The 13,293-nt window shown below is 44.9% G+C and overlaps 1 protein-coding gene across 1 annotated transcript in view; it reads left to right on the plus strand.

Moving 5' to 3' along the window:
* MIA3 (MIA SH3 domain ER export factor 3) overlaps positions 1-13,293 on the plus strand; it is a 28,744-nt gene that overhangs the window by 1,161 nt on the left and 14,290 nt on the right. The window contains exons 3-6 of the mRNA XM_059835883.1: positions 5,171-5,257; positions 6,280-9,223; positions 10,171-10,452; positions 12,255-12,334. Coding sequence (XP_059691866.1) covers positions 5,171-5,257; positions 6,280-9,223; positions 10,171-10,452; positions 12,255-12,334 — 3,393 coding nt within the window. The remainder of the gene's footprint in view (positions 1-5,170; positions 5,258-6,279; positions 9,224-10,170; positions 10,453-12,254; positions 12,335-13,293) is intronic.

Below are 13,293 nucleotides of genomic sequence, written 5' to 3' on the forward strand. Positions count from 1 at the left end.
AAACCTAAGTCATTAAGTGCTGTGAAAAATGGGCAATGCTAATGTGGGCTAAAAACTGTTAGAAAACTGCCTTTGTCTTGAAAACCTCCCGTTGCAGCAGTGGAAGTGGCGGCCCGTCAGCCCGCCTGGAAGCTGGGCCTCCCTTCCCGTCTTGGGAGGCTTAAGCCTGTGCTTGTGTCTCATGGTCTGACATGGTCTCATCCTGCACTCTGTGTCATCCTGCTAAAAGTCGTTCCACTTACATGTTTTAATCGTGTTTCTCTTCCTAATATTCAGCTGCAGTCTCCCCCTTGTTATCTAAGCTGCATGCAGAATTGGAGGAAAAAAAGTAGTAAAACTAAAAAGAATTAAGGTAAATTAAGGTCTTTCAGCTTGAAATTTCAGCTGCTTTAGCAGCTTGCAGAGTAGTGGCCTTGTCTGAGCCGTCATCTTCTTTAGGCAATCAAGAGAGGGTTAGTGGGAAAGAAGGGTCCCCATACTTGCAGTTATTTCATAGAAAACTCCTCTCAGCTTTCATGATAAACAGCTTATTTGCCTGACAAAAGCAGAACTGAGATACCCTGGAGGAAGAGCAATTTTTGTGGACTTCCCTTGAAAATGCAAGCAGTCTGGAGGTTCCTTAGACCTAGTAGTCCCTGTTACCCCCTCCCCATGCTTCCCCTACATGCCTTGCTGAGTTTGAATAATTTACTTCAACCTCCTTTCTTACTCTGGTCTTCTACAAGGGATAGACAATTGCCTGTGACAGTGGTCTAGGCCACTGGAAGCCACACCTGGGTGTTGACTGTGGGACTAGTGGTTTAGTGAAAAGCAGGATGTATCGCTTTCTCTAACCTGTTCAGGCTGGGTGTGGACAGCCAAGCTCTCAGCAGGAGCTGAATCCAATTAGAATGATACAGAAGAGAGCAGAAAACTGCAGCACGTGGTTAAAGAAGAGTTTATAATTGTATCATGCTGGTAATTCCCTTCTGACATGTACTGTACCATAAATAATCTGGATAATTAGCCGGTACAGGTTTCCAGGGCTGCCAGCTCTTGAGACGTGGAGTAGCAACGTGGGGCCAATCTTGTGTCTTCCAACAAGGTGTAGTGCAGGCTGCAAGATCAGACGAAGGTTTAAGGTAATTGCTGAGTTAATATTCAGTTTAACTATTCACTGATAGGAAGCTCATGCAACAGTTAGGCGTGTCTCCAAGTTAAAAGGATATTTGCTTTGAGTTTAACAAGTAAAAGCTGAAGTTGGCAGGTCTAAAGGAATCACAAAGCTCCATTTTATTTGTTGTGACTTTTGAATTGTGTTACGCTATTTTCTATGTCCCTTCTAGGGCAGTGATGAGACTAATTCCTTTCAGTTGGTGGCTATAATCTTTATTTCTTTTTGCCACGGCTTGATACACCAACAACCAGTTTGCAAACGCTGCAGCAGGGTCAGAGGTGCCTACCTTTGGATGTGGAGTAGGGCACTGGCATGCCTGGCCCCGTCCCTGACTTGCAGATAGCGCTGGGGTCTCTCTCGCGCAGCGTGACTTCCTGTGCCGGATTTGGCTGGGCAACTTGATTTACGCAGACCAGCCGTGCCTGCTGTGAGCAGTCGTGGAGCTAGGGGGAGGCCGTTGCTGGCTAATTAAGAACAGGCTACCCCCGAGGTCTGTGATCAAACAAATTCCAATGGAAGGCATGTTACCTTCTGCCGCAGCCCTTTTGGCATCTCATTGCATGACTTTATGTGTGCTCGTGTATATCATCTGATCCTGTGCATCTACCCTCCTGCCTTTTTCCATTTCCCAAAGTTTTGGGGGTAAGTATTTGTTATAGGTCATGATGGAAACTACGAAATCAAGGGATAACTGGTGTTCTGATCTGTTGGGGGCAGAGGTTAGAGGAATGTGTGTATGAGAAGCTTCAGCTACTGCAACCTGGGGCTTATTTCAAACAAGTTGTAAATACAGGCTCTAATCCTGAAATCGATTTTGAGGAGCCATGAGAAATACGATAGTATTTCTGACCTGAAGGGACATGATCTGATAAGAAAGGAGCCTTTCACCGAGAGTGAAAAATCCATAGCAGTTGGGTCTGGGCTTTATTTGCCTTTGCTTTTCTAATTCACTCTGCCCTTTTCAAGCCATTGTTGATTTTTGTTTGTTTGGTTGGTTTTTGCCCTGTGCCAGTAAACATGCGGTATTTTAGCAAAATAGATGCTTTATTTTGTGATCCCAGTCTTGTATACTTTGTTGCTTGCAGAACTTCCATTGAGCTCAGGGAGTATTTTGCATGTGAAAAAATTCTGGAACACAGCTATAATTTATATTCTATACATTATATGGCATGCAGTTTTTAGCAGAGCTGTCTAAATCTCATTAATGAAGCAAAGCCAAATTCTTGTACGATACTCTATAACCATTATTTAATAGTGATTTTATGTTACAAATTTCACAAATACATCAGTTCCGGAAAAATACTTGATTTTTTTCCCAAAGCCGAAAGGAGGAGCACATCTGCTGCTCTCATTGTCCAGTGGGCTGTGTCCTGCTCTAAAACCAGTCCCCTCTTCAGCATCCACCTCACATTACTTACACCATCAAGTTGTGTTATGTAGACTTTCCTCCTGTGGATTTCTCCTGCACTCTGCCCTCATCTTTAGCAGGGTCCAGAACTCCAAAACTACTTCAGATAATTCCAAGTAAAAACTGCTGCTTTTTAACAAAACATTTCAGCAAAAACGCTTTAAGTTATTGCTGCAGAAGTTTGTTACTTTATCTTGTGGCAAAGGGCTGAACTTTATTCCTTTGATTCAAGGTTGAGAAAACTATTTCTAGCATCACATTACAAGAAATGGACTTGGCTCCAGATTGTGGCTTATTTGGGTGGTTGTTTTGGGGGGTTGGGATTTTTTTTTTGTTTTCAAATCTTACACATAGGGTAATAAAGTCAGGAGGGGTAAATTTAAGGTAAGACAGAGTATGTCTGGAGGACCCAGAGGATCAGGGTGTTTTTTCCTCTTGTTCGTGTGTTTTCTGAATAATGCCAGTGTTCAGCAAGGGCAGATCAAACCAATTCTTCCTTGACCAATGTTCTGCAGTTTTAGGTACCTGTGATGCCTCCGCTTTAGGGATGTGGGCTTTAAGATTAAAAGCATTTGAACATCTTCTTTCCCAGCTGTCTGTTCTCTGTTACTGAGGTAGGTGGTGTGAGGGTCTGGCTTCTCGGTCAGTGGTGGTTGGTGAATCTGCCACAGCTGGCTGTCACACCTGGGCACTGCTGGGGACAGATGCTGTATGCACAGCTATGTGTTTCGTCCACCCATGGCATTTTAGCTGGGAAGGGAGTGGAAACGAAGGATGCACTTTTTTCTCCCTTATTTACTTGGCATTCATAATGCCTTTCCTCTATCATGTCTGTAGAGAATGAAGAATGTTTCCTTTATTTGCACAATGAGGCATTTTTTCCCTTACAAGAGAGGACTTGTAGGGAGAGGAGGAGATGAAATTTTGGGCATGCGGGTCCCATATGGCTCATAAACCACGTAAGTGGCAAACTGGGTCACTGCAGAGGACTTGTATGGTCAGCAGCTTGGATTGCACTAAATGACTTTCAAATTGTGATGCCTAATTATAATGGTTGTCACGGAGATTAGTCTGTAAGGAGGCTACTTTGAAGCTCTGGCTTTTGTTTTCAGAAAGATTATTTAAAACTGGAATACAAGTTTGTAGAGAGAAACAGGCCAATTTAGAATAAAACTGTAGTATACAGCACAAGGACAAGCTTTTGGTTTGACTTGTCTAGTTTAATTTCCCATTCCTAGTAATTCTCAATAATAAACCTGCATACATTATCTCTTTTCCATAAGAGAATATCTCTATGTGTTTACAAAAGACAGGGAGGTAATAGATTTTTTTTTTTTAATACGTGTGACTAACTTCAGAGATACCAACTATGGAAGGTCAGATTTGAATGAGAAATAGTTAAAGAAGGAGGCCGTGTAATGTATCAGTGCTTATTTCACTTGCATAACAAAAAAAAAGGCATTAGTACATATTATTTACTGGATACTATTCCCCCCCCCCCCCTTTTTTTAATGCCATTGCAAATCCAGAAAACTTCAGCCCAAGTTAACCTATTTCTGTGATATCAGTGTAATAATACATATATCTATATATCCCTAATTGCTTTGACATAACTGGTTTCCTTTTCAATTTGATCTTTAACTGAGTGCTCTTCCCAAACAAACAAACTCTTCAAGAAAATTGGAGATTGTCATCTTCCTCCTATAACGAAACATTGAGGAAATGACCAACGCTTTTTTCTCCCCTGGATATTTTGGTCATCTAGGAAGTCTGTACCTTTCTAGGTGTGTCCACCAGGCTCTAATTGCCTGGATTATCTAATCTGCGTAGCGATAGCATGCTATTAATATTGGCTTCTTGACAGCCGTTGTCAGAACTCTCAAGTGAGAGCATTACTGCGTAGATCTTATCCAGTGAGTGATAAGAGAGATTCTTGTCTTCTACTGTTTGCCTTGGCTTAGCACATTGACTTGCTTGAAAATGGCCATCTGCAACTGATTTTTGCTTGTGTAAGTCACTGAAGAGCAACCATGCATTTGCAGTGGGCTACATTTTCCACACAGGTTTTAAAATAGATTGTTACCTCAGGTACAATTTTGCCTTTTCCTAAAATCGGCTTTAAGAATTTCTTTTTTTTTCCTTAAGCTACAAAGTGAGCGTATTTCAGGCTGTAATATTGTGCATGAATGTAAATCTTATTAGTCAAAGATCCTCTTCTGTTTACTACTTGAGAAAATACTTGAGGCATATGTGGTGCCAGTGAGAGTGCACAATAGCAGTTAAAGGACATGAGCCAGAATGCCTGGGCTTCACTCCCAACTCTCCTAATAGTTAGTTATAAGTCAGGCTTTAAAACACGAACAGTAAAACTTGCCAACTTCACAAGGGCGTTGTGAAAGGTAAGTATAAAACCTCAGTGAAAACGCTTGCATAAACGAGGAATCACTAATCTTTTTCTCTTATTCACTGTGTTAAACTTTATTTAGAAATACTTGAGAGTAAGTTTGTGTTTGTTACTAGTGTCTGTAATTAGGATTTTAACATAGTCACATGATTTCGAAAGCTTCTTTACTGCTTTTTGTTTGCTTGTGTTTGTTTTCTGGCAGGTTGGAAGTGATTTTGGATATTTTCCAAAGGATTTACTTGAAATAAATCATAATTATTCCAATGAGGAACTAGAATTACCAACAGATGTAAGTTGTATTTGTTATTTTTTAATTTGGCTTCTTACTGCTTCTTACCTCAGCATTCAATAAAATCTCTGAGGAGGAGAGTGGGAATATCAGTGATCCTTAGTTATCTTTTGTTAGCAAGCAGCTACATATGTGCAGAGATGCACGTTAAGTGTCGGGGGGTGGAATGTTTGTGCAGCTGTGTATGTGGATGGGTGTGTAAGCATCAGCCCAAAATGTGGGCATTGATCTTTCTTTTCTTGAATATTCTGGTTTTCTTCTAACAAAATCCGTTTGGATTGAGCTCTAGAAATGCTGCTAGCTGGCTCGCACATAGGCTGTTTGGTATGTGTTCAGAATTCTTTCTTTTCCCAAACTTTAGAAGTTTAAAGTATTATCAGAAACAAACAAAATCTGAGACACTGTTAGCCCTTTGATTCTAGAATTGGTCGTTCAACCCTTACGCACACAAATGGCTTTCATGCACTAATAGCTAGTAACTCCAGTTGCGTGAGTAAGGCCTGTTTGTGGATGCAGCTTCAGACCCTTGTGAAATCGTATTCAGTGGCGTGCACTGCTCTTTAATTTATTTTTCAGAAATTGTGTGAGAAGCAGCTCCTGCTTGGAGGACTTGGTCATCTGAGGAGAGACCAGCTAAAAGAGACTGGGACAAACAAGCTTAGTGACTCTTGTTTTCTTCTCCTCACTGGCATTCAGCAATAGACTTGTTCTTGATTCAGGATGTATGTGATGAGTAAATTACAATACTGTCAACTCCATTGCTGACTTCCAGTTTGTTCCTCACTAGGAGGTCTTTGACGGGGCTAACCCATGAGCTTTTGATTTAGGTTTTTAACAGTCCTTGGGCAAAACTTCCACTGATTTGAAAGAGAGTTTTGGTTAAGGACTCAAGGAGTTAATTCTGCATGATTAGTATCATTTGCTTTGCTGCTGCATCTCTCTCTAACCAACCAAATGGATTCAGTCTCATCACTGTGATAAAGAAAATAATATTTGTGACTATGTATTGTTTTTCATTTCAGGAAACAGACTTTGTTTGCTTTGATGGCGGAAGGGATGATTTTGATAATTATAATGTGGATGAGCTTTTGAAGTCATTGCAAGAGACAGTAGCAAATGAAGGGGAAACTGAATCAGGTGATCCAGGGACAAAACCAGCTGAAGGAATTGAAAGGGATGAGGAGATTGAACAGGTCGATACAGTGAAATCCGTTGATGCTTTGGAGACAGACAATCTTGAGCTAAGCACAGAAGAAGACAAGGAAGCCCTCGCCGTGACAGAGGAAGTAGACAGTTCCCTTACAGAAGGAACTGAGAATACTGAGGGAGACTCCAGTGTCAATATTCACAAAGAAAACTCTCAGGGAGATCAAATTGCACATGAGCACTTGAAAGGAATGCTGCATGGGAAACTAAAAGGGCTAGAAAGTGAAAATACCAAAAACACTAGTATTCCTCAGGGTGAAACCAGTCAACTTGACAAAGAGAATGAAGAAGTCAATGCCTATACACTTTTAAACAGAGAGCTCTCTCTGAACTTGAAAACAAAATTTGGCTCAACTGCTGATGCTGTCGTATCAGACGATGAAGTGACTCGCCTTGTTACATCACTGGAAGACGATTTTAGTGAAGATTTGAGCATTAATGCTCATGATGCAGAGGAGGAGCCAGACTTTGCAGATCAGTCTGAAGAAATCCCTTTGCTGTCTTTTATGGCAGAGGAAGAAATTGCATCCCCAGCAGATTTAGAAGATGATGAAAACGATGACGTTGAGTCACAAAATCATGAACCTGATGAAGATGCAAAGGGTGCTACAGAGCTAAATAACCAAAGAGACAATGAGGAAGAACCTGATGCAGATGCATTAATCCTTAAGGATGCCTTCAGTAAGAGCAAGAAGTCGGGTGACAGTATAAGTGTGGATAGGTCTGAATCTAAACAAACAAAAGAGAAACAGGATGAGGTGATGCTAATTAGTAAAAGAGAAGCACCACCGACAACTCAGCCTGAAGATCTCTCCGAAGAACTCCTTAGAAAGGAACCTGTAGGTACAGGTGATCTGGGTTCAAAAGAAAAAACAAACAGAACTGAACAGTTTGAAGAGCAGCTCGTGGTTGATGGAACTGAGTCACATACTGAAGAGCTGAAGAGAACAGCTGTGCCTGATCCTCATGTTTTGCCTAGTCCAGGAGAGGATCTGGAGTCCAAATCATTTGTTAAAAGCAAGCAAGATGCTTTAAAACCACCTGTTGGTGATATCAACAAAAGTCCAGAAAGAGTGCTGCTTGCTCAAATAGAGAAAGATGAGAAAAAGTTTGAGGATGACAGCTTGGAAGAGGTCTTGGCAAGTGATTTAAAGCACAAAAAGTTATGGGAGAAAACAAAGGAGAAAGGAAGAGCTGAGAACAAGCCTTCTGTTGATGTTCCAGCCAAACCAGTGGAAGAGGTGAAAAATGCATCTCAAAGTGACTTCGGAGATACTGACCTCGTGAAGGAGAAAACGGAGCATGGAATGCCCGCTGTGGAGAATGAACTTCTAAGACATGAAGAAGATTTGAAAGAAACGGGGGAGACTGATCATGAAAATCAAAAACCCACCTCTCTTAACAAAGAACCTGAAATAAAAAGGAGAAACATGAAAGAAACCCCTGCAGGGGAGGGAGACCCAAGCCATAGAGGAGCTGTCGAGCAACCTAGGCCATGGGAAAATGAGACTGAGTATTCAGAGGCAGATGTGAAAGAAGAGCTTTCAAGAAATCTTGGCAAGATGACAGTACTTGAAGAAAGCATTGAGAAAAGTTCCCCTGAAGAAAAGTCAAAAAGCACTACCCAGAATACTAATACAGAGAATCTTACTCAGCAGGGAACTGCTCGTACTGAGGATGCAGGTTCAGACAGAAATCTTGGCACACATCTAGCTAAAGAAAGAACACCAAGACCAGAATTGCAATCTGAAGAGCCAGATGCTGAAGACGCCCCTGACCTGAAACAAGCAGAGGAAGAGCTACTGGAAGATGAGAATGCTGCAAGTGCAAAGCTGTCGCAAGCAAGAGCTGTTCAGGGTGATACACTAAATGTTAAAAGTACGAACCCTGAATTAGAAGCACTAAGTGAAGCTGTTTCGGAAACTGCAAATCCTACTTACGAAACAGGAGAGGAAACAAACTCATTTTCTAAGGAGGCTAAAAAACTGATCAGTATGCAAGATCCAAGTGAGACTTGGAACAAAGAGGTTGACATACCAATGAGTGAAGATGCTAAATTGGATGAGATGGAACGTGTCATGGAAGATGATGATGAGTCTTCTGAAGCTGAGGAGCCATCATCCGTGGAAGAACATTATTTCCAATCTCTTGACACAGAAGACAATAATGACTTTAACCAAAGGAAAGATCATCTCCCAGAGGGCATTTCACAGAAAGACTCAAAAGAGGTGCAAAATTTAGAGCATACAAGAAACGACCACCAGCAGTCTGCACATTTCCCCAGCCCTGCTGACAGCTCAGCAGCCACAAATGACACTGTAACAGACTTCAGTGAGTCTGTGAAGCGGCTCACAATAATGAGAGATTTTCTTGATGAAAAGCGTGTAATACGTCTACAAAAGTACCTTGGGCTTCAACATGTGGTTAGGATAGAAGCCATGTTTCACGACATGAAGGTAGAGATGGAGCTTGCTCGGAAGGCAAGCCATAATAATGAAGATATAGAAAAAGCTTTGGACCAGATACTTGAGTTTTCAGAATCGAGCATTATGGATGTTGTAGGAAAAGTTCTGGATTCTAGAGTGGCGGAAAATAAAGAGGAGGTGGTGAAAGAGATGGATTTGTATGATGAGGAGAGCGCACTGATGGATGATATTCAAGAATTAATATATTCTTTAAGGAGTAAATATTCATCTGCTAGTGAGAGTGTCCCACTTGCATCTATTCCAGAAGAGGAAGATGATCAGCTGCACCTTCAAGGTAGGATGTTAAACCACCAGTTAACAAATAGATTAAATGGAAGTAAAGCCCTCCCCCAGACAACACTGTGTAAGCCAGAGAAGCTTTAAGAGGAGGGTGAGGGAGCAGAACTGAAAGAGGCCCTGTGGAATCTGCTGGGATTTTGCATATTTTTAATGCATATTTTTGGCATTGTGATGGGTGGCCCAGGGGCAAATCCTGAGAGAAAATGTTGATCTCAGCATGTCTGTTCTTATGGGCCAGGTTCTGTGTAAGATAACTGGGATTCGTGCATGGATATGGCTAGAAGGAGCCATTCAGGTCATGTCTATACCTCCTCCTCTCAAGAAACAGGGATTCACGTATACTAATGTGCTGAATTTTCTGGAGGGTTTAGAGCAGTCTTTTTTTTTTTTCTGAACTAGCTAGCACCTAATTATGAGAGATCCAGTGATTAATGTGAAGTTCAGACACTAAATCCATGCACCTAAAATCTCAGGTGTCCCTATCATCATATTTTTGCCCACATTCATAAAAGAGTGTGTAAGTAGAAATACTGAACAAACAGATCTTTTGACAGGGGAAGAACCAGCAGTAGAGTCTGCTGCAAACTTGCTGTTTTTTCTTAATAATGTGCAAGGTGGTAAGATATGCTTTTAGCAAGGCTCCTTTTACAGTAGTACATGTTAAGTATGTGATTTCTGATGAAGTCACGAACGATGAAAATATTTCCCCTTGCAATATTTCATTGCAAGGTCAGTGGTTGATACCTTGCATAAATTCCATATCAACATTTAATTAGATGTTACTGAAAGTTGATTGAGAACATATTGGAAGCAATACACAAGCTGAAGTGTTTAAAAAGTTTCAAGAAAACTTTGTCAAATCCAGTATTTCACTGGAGGCAGCTATGGGTAAGAAATACACATTAGCTCAGTGCTTAATTCACATCTCCCTGTCTGTCACAGATGGTGCAAAAGAGGCTGAATATGACAGAGTTTCCATCAGAAACCCAAATGCTCTTGATGAGAGCAATCAGGAATTTCAGCAGCTTGAAGATAAGAGGCCAGAACAGCCTACTGAGGAGAAGGACAGGGCTGTTAATGTTCCACCTGAGCATGAAGAGGCCAACTTCTTGGATGATAGAGAAGCGAAAGAAGGGTATGATGGTGAAACAGGATCGCTGCTGGAAGATACTTCCTTTGGGTCAATTGATTCTGGACAGAGTGCCAGGGAAGATATTGCTGCAGGTAACCTTTTGGAATTAGGTTATTTTGCTCTTAAAGAGGAGCATGGTTGAATGGTTTTTAGGCAAATACCAAGGTTTTTCACTATTACTTTCACTGTATGTTGCTGTAATCCTAACAGCTTTCACTCACCCGGGACAGTCCCTCTAGTGGCAGTATTGTCTTGCTACCACTCATCTCAGCGGAGCGGTTTTTCTACTACCTTTTTGCACCATGGAAATAAGAGAAGTTCTCCTCTAAGTGTCACAGTCAGAGCTCTGTGCTCGGTCTGGTGGACTGTGCCTCAGGATGGTAGTGGATAAAGGGCAGAAATCACCGGAAGCATGCCATCAGCCCACGTTTCCTTCACTTTGCAGTCTAACTGTTAGGCTATAGAATCATGCGCTCTCCCTTCTTGCTCTTTTTAACCTGTGACTCTGGGCTATATTACTTTCCAGGAAAGGTGGAGTGTAGCTTCCCTCAAGCAGTTCAGTAATTCTGGCTAAGGTGTTTGTCAGAGTAGGAGAAATGTTTGACTCTGTTCCGCTGAGGCCTTCTCCCTCTGGAGCAAGTGTGCTGACCTGTGCTGATTCATCATTATATCGAGGAGGGATCCTGTTACTGTCATCTTCCCTGTCTCTGTTTTGGCATGAAACTACCTTTGACTCCATTTTTGGTGCTAAGCTCTGCTTTGCTGTTCTGCGTTCACTTCTGATTATGCTTAATGAATCAGTCTTCACTGAGCATTTAGGAAAAATGCAGGCACATCTTGCTTAGCTTTTGTACTCTACTGACATACTGTACCATCCCCACAGGCAAGCACTTTTGAGCAGCTTCTAAGTTCTGAGGGAAATGCTAGGTTGAATGCAAAGATACCCAATTATTTTTAAATGGCTGGTGGATTACTTATGTGGTTAAGCAGTTGAATGTTCAGTTGTATTTTAGACCATCTTCCGTTCCTTCTTTAACAGTGGTTAAATGCTGTTTGCCAGGAATTCCTATGAGGACTGCTAGAAGCGCTGAGGAGAAACAGGGCAGATGCTTGTAGAACTGCTGGTCACAGCAGCTGTTCCACAGTGTAACAACAGGCTGGGCAGGTGGTTATTTGGATCTGCTAACCAGAATTGATGGCAACAGTAGCAGTGAGAGGAGGAGGCAGGCTTCAGGTCAGGGTAGAAGGAAAGGTGGTTTAAAGCTTGTGCTGTACTAACAGTGCTGTAAACTTAGAAGATTTAAGTTTACCGGTTCAGAATTGAAGAGTGTGTACTTTTTCTTTTGTTGTTGACTCACTGTTGAAGGAGTTTACCAAGCCCTGCCTCAGACAGTATGACTTGGTATCCACGTTCCTCTCTGCAGTACCTTTTCTAAAGCAGCCTGTGGAGTATCACTATCCTTTCTAAGGACTTTTGCCTCTTTCTTCAATGCCCTAGAGAACCGGCGACCTTATCTGAAATCTCGCATAAGATGCCGCAGAAACCGCGGGGGGGGGAGCGGGAGCAGAAGCGGGTTCCCCGTTGCGGCCCTCCCCTGTCAGCACAGAAGCGGGTTCCCCGTTGCGGCCCTCCCCTGTCAGCACAGAAGCGGGTTCCCCGTTGCGGCCCTCCCCTGTCAGCACAGAAGCGGGTTCCCCGTTGCGGCCCTCCCCTGTCAGCACAGAAGCGGGTTCCCCGTTGCGGCCCTCCCCTGTCAGCACAGAAGCGGGTTCCCCGTTGCGGCCCTCCCCTGTCAGCAGGCCCTGCTGGCGACGGCTGAGGCGGGCGCGGCCGTTCCGTGAGGTAACACCTCTCTCCCTCCAGACCCCGACGATGGCGCCGGGAGGCCCGCAGAACGCGGGGCGGAGGCAGACGCCGCCTCACGGGGAGCCCTCGGGGAAGGGGCGCCCACGGCCCGGGAGCTCCTGCGGCGGGTGAGTGGCGGAGATGGCGGCTGCGCATGCGGGCGGCGGCGCGCGGCGATGACGCGCGCGCGGGGGGGTGGGGGTCACTCTGGGCTGACGTGTGCCTGGAAGTTGGCTCGCGCCGCCATGGACCCCGCGGGCGGCGGCGCGCGCCTCGTGGAGCCCCCGGCGCGGCGGCTGCTGCAGGTGCGCGAGGGGAGGGGCGGGGGTTGTCGCGCGCGCCGGGCGGGTCCGACCCCCGCGGCGCCGCCCGGTGGGAGCCGTGACAAGCGGTGGAGGGGCTCCGCCGGTCCACAGCGAGGGCTCGGCGCCCCGAGGGACACCCCCCGCGCCCCGAGGGAGGCGGGCCGAGGCGGGTGTTGCCCTGCGTCCCTGAGGGGGCTCACCCTGCCCTGCACCCGCCCCGCGCCCTTCCTGAGGGGGCTGCTGCTCCTCGCCCCCGCCCCGCCATGCCGGGCAGTCCCGCGGGAGCCGAGCCGCCTGCTGCCGCCAGCGCGGGCCGGGGTCGCTGCCTGGCCCCTCGCCGCTCCCCGGCGCTCGGCGGGGGAGGCGGTCTGCGAAGGCGGCCGCTCGCCCCGAGGCTGGGCTCGGCGGGGGGCAGCGTCTGCCCGCCTCTTCGCCTCAGGCTTCTGCCCGCCGCGGCCCGGGGGGAGGCAGGCGTTTCTGTCTGGCCTCTGCGGTTTATCTTCCGAGCGCCATTTCTGTACGGCCCTGTGAGCTGTACCAGGTATCGCACCTTTTTCAGGCAGTCGGTGCTCTCTGGCCCTCAGGGGCGAACGACGAGACGCACAGCGTATGACCCTGGGACCGGGGTGTCAGCCGGGAAGGCGGCTGAGCTGTTTTTCCCGGGTTGTTACGGACGTCCAGATGTAAAGCTGGTTTTTTTCATATTTTTCCATCCTTATATCTTTATTTGGAAACAGAACAAATAACTGCTAGTGCTGTGTGACGCAAAATGTGTGTATCGG

Source organism: Gavia stellata, chromosome 2, assembly GCF_030936135.1.
Source record: "Gavia stellata isolate bGavSte3 chromosome 2, bGavSte3.hap2, whole genome shotgun sequence".
Classification (NCBI taxonomy): domain Eukaryota; kingdom Metazoa; phylum Chordata; class Aves; order Gaviiformes; family Gaviidae; genus Gavia; species Gavia stellata.